General features: G+C 35.5%; 1 protein-coding gene across 1 annotated transcript in view; it reads right to left on the bottom strand.

Annotated features, from left to right (window-relative positions):
- The window catches only part of LOC125674024 (SAM and SH3 domain-containing protein 1-like), a 34,193-nt gene that overhangs the window by 5,749 nt on the left and 13,067 nt on the right, over window positions 1-15,377 (bottom strand). Inside the window, 6 exon segments of the mRNA XM_056160872.1 lie at window positions 4,947-5,536; window positions 5,983-6,058; window positions 7,769-7,816; window positions 12,666-12,769; window positions 12,999-13,100; window positions 14,219-14,251. Coding sequence (XP_056016847.1) covers window positions 4,947-5,536; window positions 5,983-6,058; window positions 7,769-7,816; window positions 12,666-12,769; window positions 12,999-13,100; window positions 14,219-14,251 — 953 coding nt within the window.

Raw genomic sequence — 15,377 nt, 5'->3', positions numbered from 1 at the left:
ATTATTCACAGCAGATCAATAATTTTTTGGTGGTCAAGCAAGACCATGAAATTGAATGATCAATGATGTGCCATTTTCATTCAAGAGAGAAAAAAAGAAAGGGGTGGGTGTACAAGAATTTATGTGTCTGTTTGGCAAAACCACAAAATTTGATGTCACGAAATCAATGCAACTCCAGTAATTAATCACGACACACAGTCAAATCCTTTCTATAAAACGAATTAATCAATGGTGAGACGTGGTGATCAGAGTATCAGCATTATGCAATGAAATTGAACATGCTACATTTTATGCTCTCCTACGCAAAAAATGGACAGTTTTAATAGATTTGTATGTTTTTTTCTATTTCTGACTTCTTAAATAATCTTCTATTTGAATTCCCTGCCTGTCCCAGTAAGCTACCAATCTGAAAATCCTCTCGACAGCCGCAGTTCTTTTTCAATGTTGTTTCTGCCCTCAACTTGTTTTTACTACATCTACATAAATTTGTTATAATGCTTCCCCACCTGCCAAAGTAAGCTAGAATTTCACTCTAAACATCTGAAAATTCCCTAAAGACAGTCATTATTCTAATGTATTTTCAAAATTTATGTGAACAATCCTCTGCAACTATTTAGTTGCAACTTGTAGAGTACAATCAATCACTCTCAGGGTGTAGTCGTAAAACACATGTTAATTAACCAGAAACTCCCCTTCATTTTCCAACTTTTTTTCCCCACACAGTGACATGACAATGTACAGATTCCTTGCCTAATTGAGGAAGACATCAGCACCATCTCCTCTTTTCCACCAGGAGAAGCATTGTGTTAAAGATCAAGATCTCTATGTATTATATATGAGGAAATGATTCAAAACCCCACCATACTATCAGCTAACTGATGCAAAATGGGTCCCTCGACCCCAAAAATTAGTTCTCAGTCAAAGTTGTCAATTCTTTTCCATTTTTCTTAATTGCTAAAACAGCAGAAGCAAGCAAACATTTTTCTCAGCAGGAAGAAAATATCTTGAGCAATCATTTCATTCTGCTTGTTTCAAATTAACCAACAAAAAATGATATACAAAAACAAGTCTTCTGTTACTTTGAAGTCTCTTGGTTTATCAGGTTCAATTAGTTATGCATCAATTTAAGAAGAAAACCCCTATTTCCGTGCACATAGTCCTTTTATGGCAGTCTTCAGAATTTTACTGTTCTCCAATATTCTGAAGCCATAAAATATAATGTAGCTGACATGAATCTAGGGATGGGGATTGCTGAGAAAAATGGTTTAAGATTATCAGAGATGGATCTGGACACCCAATATCTGTTATTGACATGAATAGACAATATAAAAAAAAACCCAAAGAAAACTCTTTATCAAGCCTACAATACATGCATCTTTGTTCATTTTCCACAAAAATAATCTATTTCATGGATTTACATGCACATATGAATTTGTGAACATTTTAAATATTAAGTTTGTGTCTCAAAAATTTTAAATCATATTTTTAAAGAAAATTGTAATTCCATGGTAATTTTCAAAAAACTTCACAACATGTGCATATGCAATGTATTCTAAAAGTAAAATCAATTATATTCAAGTATCGAATAATGTGGCAATCATTTCTTTCCAAAACACATTTCTAACAGAAATTTTCGACGCAGTTTATCTGTGTAACAAATCCATTTTACCCGGAGGATGTTATCAGGAAAATTAGAAAGCTTTTTTTTATTCTTTGATTTTCTACAACTTTCAATTAAAGGCCTTTTACAGTTCACACGATTGCTCTTTAAATAATTGATGCTTCCTTGCTCCAAGACAGCACCATCGTACTCAGTACCAGGGAATGAATTATAGAAAGACGATCAGAGGAGTATATCCAGAAAAAAATCAAATCACATACGACAGCGAAACTTATCTCTATTTCCTGCCACAGGAAGCCTCAATATTTAATGATATTCTGTTATCACTGCAAAATAAATCAAAATGACAGTGCCAATAAGCTTCCTGTGATATGCTTATCCTGTGCTTCTTTATGGAGTTTTAGGTTCTTGTTTTACAATAAAAGAAGTAACCATCACACTTCTTGTGCACCACTAGTGAGACACCGAGTTAGAGGATCCCTAACCCTCCGGATCTGTTCCGGCTAACAACATTGGGAATGGCAATTTCCTGAAATTGCATTCCATGATCAATTCTATTTCCACTTGGAAATATGATTAAATGACTTTCCATGGGCTTTTTTCATCGGAGTTATCTCTCCCTGATTGATCTCTTATGAGCCAGAGTCTGTAAATTAGGAAGTTTATCTGTAAAACAATATTTTGGTAATACTTGGAGGAAAGCAAGCCAAAATAAACTAATAACCACTTTTGAAAACACCTCCACTTACATCCCTTAAAATTACAGAGCTAATATATAATGTATATAAGGATTAATAAATCTTACATTTTACATACTAGTGACACAATTTGCTTTATCACGACTGAAGTGATTTAATTTCATTGATAAAATTCTCCATCATTTCAGATATTTTCTTTCTGTATTGATTCTGGGACCAACAACAATAAAGGGGCTGATTTTGTGTTTTATCATTGCTGCTTAAATTGACAACCATAAAGTGGGATTATGGTTGGCAGCCACACGAGGGACAACCTGAGATGGATTGACTGTAATATTATGATGTCTATTAGATCTGATAAAAAATTCAGGTTCCTGGAGTTGACTGACTGGTTAATAGGATAAGGGAACTAGTTTAATTTCAGGAGGACAATCCTGAAAAGTAACACACAATCCCATATTAGGAGAGCCCTGCTGTTAATTTAACTTGACCAAGGTTTGCATTTATTTATGTATTTTTTCTTTCACATATCACTGTGCAGACTTCAGGATCTTGGATTGGACACATCATTGATACATCTCTTAAAAAAAAAATTAAGAGCTGAAATATTTTTAAAATATATAGTGTGGAGGGACAGTGAAATTGACATTAATGTCCACAACATAAGATAGCCCTGGTCAGTTACAGAATTGTACCACCATAGGCCCATATCTCCCGATGACTGGAGCATAAACAAACCACCTAGACAATCTAAAGAAACCCACGTTATCAGAATTCTGGACCCGTGTCTTGTAATTCACCAAATGTGATCATCAATAATGCACAACATTCTACTATATTCCCAGTAGACATGAGAGATGAAGAGAATTTCATGATTAGACTGTGTGTATTCTTGTCTGACCGGATACATCTGTTGAGGGTCACACAAGGTCAGTGGTCGTGTGACAGAGGGGCAGACAGCTGAAATAGCTGAGCAGCATCCAATGTAAATATATAGACGTGATGGATGAGGGCCTGTGTAGTGACACATCTCACACTAGGCTATCTGCAAACCATCCACTGTTACTACTGGGCATCTACTTTAACCTGGGGGTGCCCTCATCCTCAATTTCAGTCTAGCTAGGTTTATTTACGGAACTATTTGATCCAGTGTGAAGTTACTGTGTAGATGCCGCATCCACAATTATTACTGCTTAAATGCAAATTGCAATCAAAGATTTACTTTTTTACTGTATGTGACTTTTATATCAAGATAACAAAGGGTGCCCCCATTTCATCTATGCTATGGACTGAGCCAGAGTGATGAGGAAATTTGGGTTATGCAAATGCCTACCACCACACTGGCCCTTGGTCTTCATCCAAAAGACCAGCGACTCTTAACCTAAGACTCCCAGTGGCAATCACTACCCATGCTATGATACACAATTATAAAACCATGCAAGTTTTACATATTAGAAATTGGGGATTTTATCAAGAAACTTTATGTTATTTTGATGAAGATTTTTAGTTATAATTAAATAATTATTACCCTATATAGCTATTTTCCCTCCATTTCACAATAAATGTTAATAAAAATTTGGTACAATGAAAATAATTACTTCTACAATAAATCTTTATGCTGATGGAGTTGCTAAATTAATAATTTAACCAGGGAAGAATTTATGAGCTTTCCCTCTTTACTCCAAATCTATGCTCGTGTTTTGTGTACATTTTATTAGAAAGTATAGATTTTCAAGTGAGTAATCCAACACACATGGAAGATTAATCATAGAATAGACTCATGTTTCACAGAATAAATCACAGTAATTATCAGTATTTACATAAAAATCAATTCATTTTGTCACAATGTAACTAATGCCTGCCGCATCAAATGCAGTCCCCTGGAGTTGTGTTCAGTTAGAGACATGGGCTAAAACATCTGAAAACTCTGATTTCCCCCCCAAAGCAATCTATTCTTCACTGCTTGATGAACAAACATTAAACCCAGTTTTCTTTTCAAATATTGCATAATCATCTCTGCAAGATCTGTATTCTCTAATCAGCATGCATTTATCACTAAAGTCAAAAATTTGTCTGGTTCACGATTTTTAAAAAAATTTTTTTTTTGATTTTTGATGTTAAACATTAAAAAGTATAACTCATTTAATGTTGACAGCCAAAATTTTTACCTTCTGAATGCAAGAATTTTGGCAATATTTTAGCCTTAAATCTTTAATATGTAAACAAAGACTCAATTCTTTTTATGTATACAAACAAACCAGCGAAATATTAATTTTGTAATATAAAGCACCTAAATTTTGCATGGTCACAGATTTTAACTTTTAGATGACACATTCTACCCAAAGAATGCCTTAAAGGTGAAAAATATAATAAACTTAGATCGATAACCATTTCTTTTGAAAATTTCGTAAACAATAACATACCGCAATCATTGTTTACAAAACAAATAACAAACTCTCTAAAATGAGCTTGTGATAATGTATAACCTTAGTTTTTATGCGAAATCTTTTAAATACATTAGACAGTAGGTTTTGATCATTGAAAGTGAAAAACAAAATTTTGGGGGAAATCGTGAATTAGTCCCTTTAAGCTTATAAATATAACTTTTTGAAAACAGTCTATAGTACCTTTTGTATTTTCATAGGATCCCCTCCTTCCGAGTTTTTCCTCCAACCAATGGCTGGAGAGGTGTCTGATCCTGTTGACATGGCACTAGAGTAAGTGCTATAGTTCCAATTATCTCCCCTTGTGGCTGCCACCTCACCAGGGGTCAGGACATGTGCCTGACACTCCATAGAATGTTCGGACTCCATCGAGAAACTGGACATGGCAGAGGGAGATTCATGGAAAGAGCTATGCTGACTGTTACCAGCGTAGTAGTTTCCATGCTGGCCGCAACACAGGCTGCCTGGATGGTAAATTTTGCTCTCATGAGGAAAGACAGGTGAATAGAGTCTTGGGTGACCGGGCGAGTAAAATGTTACGGGCGAATGAACTTCTGAGGAGTTGTAGAAACCCCTGGTTGGGGTACAGGACATGGCACGAGCTGCCTCCGGTGATTTGGGAGAGGGGTTGAATTCAATATGGCTGACGCTGTGGACCCGACGGTGTTGGTAACATTCGAAGCGGTGACTAGGATCGTTGCAGAAGTTGGGTGACGATTTGGTTGGGTCATTAGACAGGAAACGTTGGCAGACCTGACATCTAGTGGCAATGTCTATACAAAAGACAAAGAAATCCAACTCATTATGTAAAACAGAAAAAGATCAAACTTATCATGAGATGAATCAATACTTTTTTCCTTGCATTTATTCGGTGATCTATTTTTGTTACATCATTTAATGACCCTTTTGGCATTCTGTGCTTGAAACAATCAAGTTTATTATTTCCTACAGACGCATAAATTGCGAAGGCTTTCACTGCATACTTAGAGACAATGACATTACAAAATCAGCCTCCTGTTCGTTTTGATATTGCTTTTCAACCAACCAATCTATATTGGTAATATATCAGACGTCTCGGGGTTAGGAATTGCAGAATCGTCTAATGCGATTAATTCTACATCTTTGAACTTTTGATGGTTTATTGATTGTTTCACACATTAAAAAAATATTGCATGAATCTCTGATCCAAAACTAGAAACGACTTTGTTGTCATTGTTACCATGGTAAGTTGCCGAGGGCGACTTGGTGGGTTTGCCTCCTTGCTTCTTCTTCTTTTGAGCCCCTTTATGGTTTCCCTGGAAATGAAAACAGCTATATTTATAAACTCTTTGTGAATAAATGCAATCACGCTGCTGCATCAAGTAATTAATGTATAATCATTTGAAAATCTTTATGCTATTTTTTATGGTTCACCAGGGCTAGAAAAAGAGAGGAAATAAACATCTTTTATTGCTTTATCAGAAAGAAACACGAAAAATGCTGCCTCCCTGATTTTTACCCTGATCTGATAGCTGTTTAATTTTTCATATCATTCGGATGTCTTCACTGTTAATCATTGGTTACATGCATATAAATGTCCCTGTATATGCTTCTGTTGATGATGAATTGAAATAAGCCATTACCACGAATCTGATATTTTAAATGTTTTCCAGTAAAAGTGTCAACACTAAAGATATCAATTCCAGTTGAGTTGGTTTTAGGGTAACAGTTTCATCAACTCGGACGTTAAATGTTTCTGTTTGTACCGCTACAGATTAATTCTGTAAGTGTAGGAGTTTGATTACAATTCTAAGTTTGTACATGAAGTCATTGTCACTCCACCATTATCCTGTATCATACACATACTTTCTCATTTTTCAGTACCCTTTGATCCACCATTCTATCAAATTAAAACATGTTAAGATGGCAGAAGACATTATGCTTGCCATCCAGCGTCTGCTCCATGCTTCACAGACTCCCTGACAAAAGGCCTGCCAGACATCAAATGTATCTGTCTCGTGATAGACATCAAACATGCAACAAATCCAGATTATATCCCCGGATCACCACCACAACAAACTCTACGCCTTTCTATCCAAATGACATTCCTTCTTCTCGTCATTACACAAAGGAAAGGTGCTACCAACTACCACTGAATGACAAGGTCATTTTTCTCTTACCATCTTTATTAATATACACAAGAATGCTATGTGGTTCTGCCCAAACAAATTAAAACTGCACTTCCTAAGACCTTGACAAATCCCCTTACAATTCATCAAGAACTTGCACTTCCTATGTCAATGTAGTCTTAATTTTATTTTTAAGATTTGACACATGGCATGCACCAGCTTGTCTCCCTATCGTATCCCATAATGCTCTGATATCAGACCATGCTCAAGTGGTGACCAGACAACTTATCAGCCAGCATGCAGTGTTCTTCCTTCTAATCTGCCACCCCTCGATATCCAAGTATAAATTGTAATCATTTATCAATTTATTTTTTATATCGGAGGTACTCACGACTACTGATTACACCCTCATGACTCTCTGATTGTACGGTAGTCTGCTATTTGTTTATCTCGGTATGAAAGGTGAATGACACACACTTGGACTATGAGAAAACGGCAGAGAATTTCTGTCTCAAAGTCCACAACACACGCGTTACTTTTTACTGGGGAAAAGATAACCATTGAATGTTGTCTACCTTGGTGGGGAATATCCCTTTTTGAGGTGTGTATTTGAAAACTATCCAAGTACTTTCCAATACACCAGCAAGTCAGCGGCTAAAGTGCATGTGTGATCAAAACCAAGAAAATTAATATCAACAAATTTCCCAGAGTGCACAGCACTGAGGCAACAGATACAAAAGTAATCACTCAATCCATCAGCAACCTTAATCAAGGGAGTAATGTCCCTTTATCTCAGTTATCTCCCTCTGTGACCAGTAATCTCCCCTTGTAAGTAAAATGTTTACACCATTGTGTTATGTTCGGTACAGAGCTAGAAGAGTTCTCTGGTACACACACCTGTTGCTGCAGCCATTCCCGGCGCCTTTCCTCCTCGTACTGTTTTACCTACAAAAAATTAATGACATGCACTTAATGTGCCGTATTCATACTGACATAACTAGAACGCAGCTCACAGTTTGAAAAATAGAATGCTGTATTGTTTGTGAAATGGATGATGACTGAAATAGTGAAAATGGGGGTAAACAACGACAGACCTTCCTAAATCGGACCTTTCCATCCCCTACATTTATATTCATATTCTACTGATTTTACACGGTTTTTATTTATTTTACTTACATTTCAGTATGATCACTACACACTAAATGAGACACACCTGATACACATTAATTTCCTGACATTCACCTTTGATGTAATTAATATACTAAGCACCCCTATGAATGACATAAAAATTCGTATATTGAAAACACAAAGGTAAACAGGGAACCACCACAGTTCCATGCCGTGCGACAAACGATCTTGATCCACTGTGCCTTTGATCAAGGTGACTTTAGTCCTTCATGATCACCCAGTCTGGTACTACAATTGTCTTTAGTTTCCAGGCAATCATCCTTTACATCTGTGACGGCCAGTATTTATAACATTTAATAACAAAAAGCGCTAATTGAAATGATCTTTAAGCTGTTTCCCCCACATCTTGAAACTCTTTTAAAAGTTGACTGATAGCCCTTTATAAGTAATTATCTACTAACACCTGTATTTCTGCTCTGCTTTTCAATTTTCGAAGTGTAACAAAAGCATTTTTGGGAGCCACAATCTATCCCACTATCTCCTAATTGTTTCGTCCTCTGATCCACTCACTGTCCTTTCTCCTTAAACAGAACGGAGAGAGAGAGTGTGGACATTTAGGCATGCCCCCCACACCAGGTGTTGACAAAAGAATGTCAGATTCTGTCATCACCCAAACCACCTTCACAAAAAAAAATAATCATTTCTTATCTTAGATGTTGGCTGTGTCTAAATCTTGTTAAATCTATCAGCAAACTTTGAACAAATAGCACACTTATTTAAAGTCTTATCCCAAAAAAATATAAGTTTGGTTCATTTTGGCCTCTAAAATACTTTTAGTATTTGTACAAAGGATAAGCAGTCATTCTTCTTTACTTCAATATTGGTACTTGTATATAATACAATATCATGGTGGGGATGTAAACCTTAACATGATCCTGCAGATTTCCTACAAAGGGCACCTGCTTTTAATCCCTTCTAACAGGATAAGAGATCACTTGAGCTGAATCAGAAAGCAGTCACTCAGTCCAGTTATGACCATACCTTTTATTTTTGTCTAACCGACACCACAATACCACATTTGCATTGTAATGGCATCTTTGTGGTCCTATTAATCAGAAAAACAACAACACTGAAATTGTCTTCGAGTTTGTGAAGTGGGAATCCTTCAACGTTAAAGTGTCCAATATTTTGAAGCTACTAAAATCCAACTACAGTAAACCTTGTCTGTAGCAAACTTAATAAGAAAGCTATCTTCATATATTAATTCTAAACTGGTACTTTTTAATGAAAACAAATTATTGTGGATTTGTTATATTAAGTTCAAGTGTTCCTGCACAATGTCTATAATAGACCTGACGTGATGACACATTGTCGAGACATGTACGAAAGAGATCTCATAAGTCTGGTAGATCTTTTTTTTTCAATGACAATCAAACAAAAAGATGCATGATTGTAGCCTAGACAAAACTGAAACGAAGTAAAACAATGTGTCATTGCGGGAAAAAATACAGAGGCTATAGCTTCCTCAATACGACCAGTGAGAAAAAGAAGAAACTGAACATTTTCGAGGTTTAATGTATGACTGTAACTTTAATGGTTAACATTATTGTGGATAAAGCAGGATACCAAGATCCATCCATCAGACTGTTTACACTCGTATCAAAGAAGGCACGACTTAGTTTATATTTAGACAGGAAGAGTGGTTAATTAATTTCGCTATCATTCTCAGTCCATAAACTCTTTTTCTTTTCGTCCATTTCCAATCCTAAGAATTCCTCTTAGCATGATAGTCAATGGGGAGAAAAAAAGCTGCATTCTTCATTTTTAACAAGAGCAGGTGTTACAACATGTTGCCAAATAAAAATATGCCTGCTAATCTTGCGTTCTCATGCTCTTACTAAAAATCAGAAATTTTTTGCTGTGAAAAGTAAAAAAAATAAAATAAATTTTGACAAATTTCCCCAGATATTTTCTGCTTCCATGCACGAAGGCCCGTTAGATTTATTCATCCTTGCAAAAATAATATATGTATACAAAAAATCAAAATGAATATCCAAAAATAAATCGCCTCAAAAAAAAAAAAAAAAAAAAATCCCAAACGATTAACCAGAATGAAAAAATAAAAGACATAAAAGTCAATATACATTATATATAATTTATTTAACATAAAACTCCCTGGAAAATATCTGAAAAGATAAAAATCTTGACATCTGCATTTAAGATCCCCCCCCAAAAAGTGACATTATGGGAAAATAATGATTTTATATAGAAAAGTTTGCATGATGCTCTAGGATAACATTGATGCTTCAACTGTATTGAGTAACAAATGAAAATTACATCTGACATGATTATAAGGCAGACATTCAACAGACAAAAGAATTAAAGCATTGCTTTAACGGGTAGATAATTGTGTATAGAATGCATAATGGAAGAATTATCTCCCCTGGTACTTCCAAGCTACATAAGAGTCTGAATTCATTCCATCATGTTGTATGTGCCTGCAGTTACAGACAGACAAACAGACCAAAAGATATAATGGACAAAGTTCTCCCCCATGAGCCTCTTTGCTTCACAAGAGACAATAAATCTGGTTCCTCCTCAATAAAACTACTGAACAGTTTAGAATGTAACTCTGAAACACTGCCACACAGGCTTGTAAAGAGTAAGAAGTCAGAATGAAGAAAATCCCCATTATAACCAAAGAAATATTAGCAGCCAACTAAAAAAATGATAAAAAACATAAGGTAGTTTCGAAGAAGGAGAACGCCATTTTAACAGTAATCTGATAGAAGAAAATACCAGGCAACAATAATAAAATCTCTGACAATCAGCTGCTTAACAAGACATAAGAGGTTAGGTCGGTTCAGGCCATGTTGAATGCAGTAACACTTGTTTTCTCACATTTTTTGTGTGTTATACATGTGGTAAATGTCAAGAAATGTGGCTCTTCATCCTGTCACAGAATCTATAGGAATGGAACAACTATATTCTTTTTAATGACAATTTCCTTTATTGTTAAGCTTCACAGAATGATGCTCCAACTAACCCCATTCAAATCCATCAACCAGTAAATGTCCAGGGTTTAGTTACTGGTAAAAAAAACAACAACAACCAGTTAAATGATTCAATTCACACACATTCATCACTGTGATAGTCTGGCATTTACTAACACTGTTTACATCCTGTAGACAACATTTTCAAAATATATTATTAACAGCATGTCATAAAACATCACAACACGGCTTTCAAGGTAAAGCTTTTCCCTCATTCACGAGCTGAAATTGGTACACACACACAAAAAAAACCCCAACCTGCTGGAACGGAATAAAGGCTCCCTTTTTGAATTCTTTGTTCATTTACAATACATGATGTAATTGTTTATTTCAAAAAGCAGGAAACACTTAAATTTAATTAATATTTGAACTCGCATTCAACATCAAACGACTGAATTCAAAGTGGATGTTTCGTGTTTTAGAGATTAGGTCTGCAGAACAAATGACAATAGCTCTTATGACTCCAATCAGTCCTGTTGTATGATGAGACGTGTGTTTTTTATTAAAAGATAAATCTGCAACATGTTCTTGTTATTTCGACAGTAAATGAACTGTTTCATTTTCAGCTTTCCTCTCCTATTTTTCCTTTTATTGTCTTTAATGAGTTGCGTTTCCCAGACCTTACATCAATATCTATGTATGTGATGTCCCTCCAGTCTGAAAGATTTTGATATCATCCAAAGAGTACCATAGTTAGAAATGGAAATCCTTTAATTCCCACACCCCATTTGTAGGACTAGAAGCACTGATTCAAACAACTCTGTCTCCCATTATTCTGATGGGAACTCTCCAGTCCTTAATCCCAAGGACACTCGCAGTAATCTCAGGCCAGCCATTCTTTATGTACTTTGCATTATTAACAGGACACCGAGTCTGAATCTCAACGTCACGTCTTCTCCTGCGATTAATAGACGTTTCTATTTTTCTACAAGTGCAGTCTGTCTGATTTATGTGGTAAATGTTACCGAGGGTGACACATGACTCAGAATTTCCAGTGAGATTTAATGGCTCAGGTTTTATTGTCCACTTCAAGTTTCTGAGCTTTTTCTGTCCATGAATTCAACTCACAGCTGTTTCATAAACTTCATCTGACTTGTTTCTGTTTTTCCTTTTCATTGTCAACAATCCCATAACTCTTAAAGATTTGAATCAGAGACCTGGGTTATATTGACAACTTATGGTATCTACAGAGGAAAGCAATCTGTTGCTAGAATGATAAATTTCTTATATTGCTTGTACAAGTCTACATGCATTTTACTTCTGGTGGTTTCAGAAATGCATTAGTCAGCAATCAAATATAGATGTTTTCTTCACTTAGCCACTTACAGGTGATGATGTCATTTGAGATAGCCTGAAGAATATTGAAAAAAAGAAGAAGAAAGGTTCAAACCTTGGTTAGAAACTCTCAAACTTCAGACAGGTGCCATTTTCATTTATAATTGGACCCAGACACTGTCAGAAGCTAATTTCCTTGCAGTCAAATGGTCCCAACAGGCAAGTAGAATAGATTTTTATTTTTTTTCAATTTTATGCTCAAGGAATGGGATCAGGAATGAATAAATAACAGAGTAGGAAAGATAGGAAGTTCCCTTTTCCACTAGGTAAAAACTCACCATGCCCATGGCTTGCTCAGTTGTCAATGCACCATCCTTGACCATCATCATCAACGCTTTTCTGTCTTCATCACTCATGGTGATATCTGTAGCACATAAATCACCTGTAATTACATATAGATAAGCAGGGCTTACACACAGATTTATCACCTAACAACCACAGTTGCCCATTTATCTATTCACCCAGACAAGCTCATTTGTTGTAAAACATTTGTTGTAAAAGTTTTGGTCCTGTCTTTCATCTAACTTCCAATTTCTCATACATTTTTCACACAGATATAAGACTTTTAAAAGTCTCTCATTTGGCCCCAAAGTGTTAAAAACTGCTATTACCATCATGAGGTTTGTACTGAGTTTTCTTCCCTGATCGTCTTATGCCCATGTTTCTGAAAAATCTTCCCAGAGACGACGTCTTCTTCATTTTCTCTCCCTCATCTGAAACAAAACAAAAAAATTTTGTTCATGCCAACAAACTCAAGACAATACTATCTTCATCAACAATTAAAATTGAATGGGATTTTCAAACTTGTTACCCCAAGGTTACACTAATTACAACAGAAAAAAAGAATGAATAGATGGATAATTTCACTCTAAGCATCATATTCATTACAAACTAAAAAGAAACTAGAGGAACAAAGTGTCACACTTTTTTTCAAAATGATTAATGCCCTGCTTCTTGATGGTAAAGCTCTCTGAAGATTCCAAATTAACACTTTCAAAAGCAAGCACCAGAATTACTCAAGGATTTAGGAGTCTTCAGATTACCTAATCAAACATTCTCCTGTCAACTGTTGCTAGAAAATCAAATACTGAATACTAAAACTTGTTGTTAGAGCCTGTCACCATCCGATAGTCCACACGTCCCTTGGTTCTGTTCAAAGGGATACATTAAGTTAACTGAATTAAATGTTACATTAAAACGTAACCTTAGCAGGTCCCGATGAGGGGAGGGTGTTCGAATGGTGAAAATGTGTGACATACATCTGCGTTAGCAGGCAGATAAGCCAGTATCACATCGTCAGTTTCACAGAAAGCTGTCAACTTTTCCTTACTAAATCGTGTTCATCACAATGATTCTTTTAGGCCATTACAACTTGTTAGTTAGATCTTAACAGCTTCAATATCCAATACATGACACTGTCATCGATTAAGCAACAATTCAAACACTTTCTGTGACTAGTAATTTTAAACTATGTAGATTAGTTGCATTAAGTTTTGCAGAAATGTGCACCATGTAACATATCTCAATCTCAGGGAAGCTTTCAATGTTGCACAATTGTAATATATCCCCTGGCTATATGAAGATTTGAGAAATAAAAGCAAGATATGCAAATTCATGCTGCATTTTCTACTATTAGATATCCAGCAACATTTTTACTTTTATCCTATAAGTTAGATCATATGCAATACATATATTCTTTTGAATTCATGCAAAATATGAGACAGTCGATAATTAACGACTTGAACTTGCAGTTTAACATAATATGCAAGAATAGAATGCAAGCCAATCCAAAGCAAGATCGTAACACATGCATGCATTAAACAATGTCTACCTCTACTGGTTGTTAGGGGTATACAACAAAAACCTGTCAGAAAGAAAAAAATTATCTCATCACCATCAAAAAATTCAAATCATGATGCAATAAAACATCTCTGTACATGCAACGTGACAGAAATCAACATTCGCCCATAAAAATACTGTGCTGATTAATTGAAAATGCTGAAGATGCTTTGATAGATATGAAATGCATTTCTGAAGACATTACTTTCTGCAATCAGACTCCCTACTAAGATCGTTTCTCTGCATTACATTTGTTAGCATCAGTAATTGTCATTTGAAAGTCTTAACATAGGAAGTCACATAGCCATGTTTTCCTACATCTGATTAACGCATTCCATTATCTTGTTAAATTGGAAGAATGAAGGTTAAGGAGGTGTAAGACAGCCATCATAATGGCCGACTTTCTTTCGAACCATAAATCATTTTCTGAAGAAATAAATATCAGTTACATATTTCTTATCATCTTAAATTTCACTGCCTTGAAGGTTAATAATATAGGACAGCCAATCTGTAAATCGTGCTGGAGTTTTAATCCCCCCCTCCCACCACCACCACCACCAATTCTTATCAAACCATCATTTAAGTCAATTTCACTCTGCACTACTCCACTTTCCTTCAAAACATTTTTCTCTGGTGTGATACATATTAAAATGCTACAAGCAGAAACTCACTGACAACCATATTTTGTTAATGAGTCAACTGTTCAAATACTACACTAAAGAGACTCCTTCTCATGTGAGTCTTATTTGCGTTGTATTTGGATGTACGGACACAACCACATACTGAACAGAAGAACATGAACTACGAACAACATTACTTGAACCATGGAATTGAGACCCCCACGTGTCATTTCTTCCGGAACCACAATAAATTTACCCCATCAAAATAAGTGACTTTACAGTCTAGATATGATGACTCAGGTGACCTACAAAAATACTTGTGCAAATTAATGCAATTATTTGTGATTTTTTTCCCCGTCCAACTCTTTAACTGACACAGTCTATCTCATCCAGCCCGCCAATCTGAGTTAACAAAGACTTCTAATTAGACAAAAATTGTTCCTCTGTAATGCAATGTTACATTCATTGAGTATAGCATGTTTGACTGTACAGCTATTTGGGCGACTTCTATGTTGCCAATTATCAGCCATT

The sequence above is a fragment of the Ostrea edulis genome, chromosome 3 (genome assembly GCF_947568905.1).
Source record: "Ostrea edulis chromosome 3, xbOstEdul1.1, whole genome shotgun sequence".
Lineage (NCBI taxonomy): Eukaryota > Metazoa > Mollusca > Bivalvia > Ostreida > Ostreidae > Ostrea > Ostrea edulis.
This window is presented reverse-complemented; position numbering and strand designations above follow the sequence as displayed.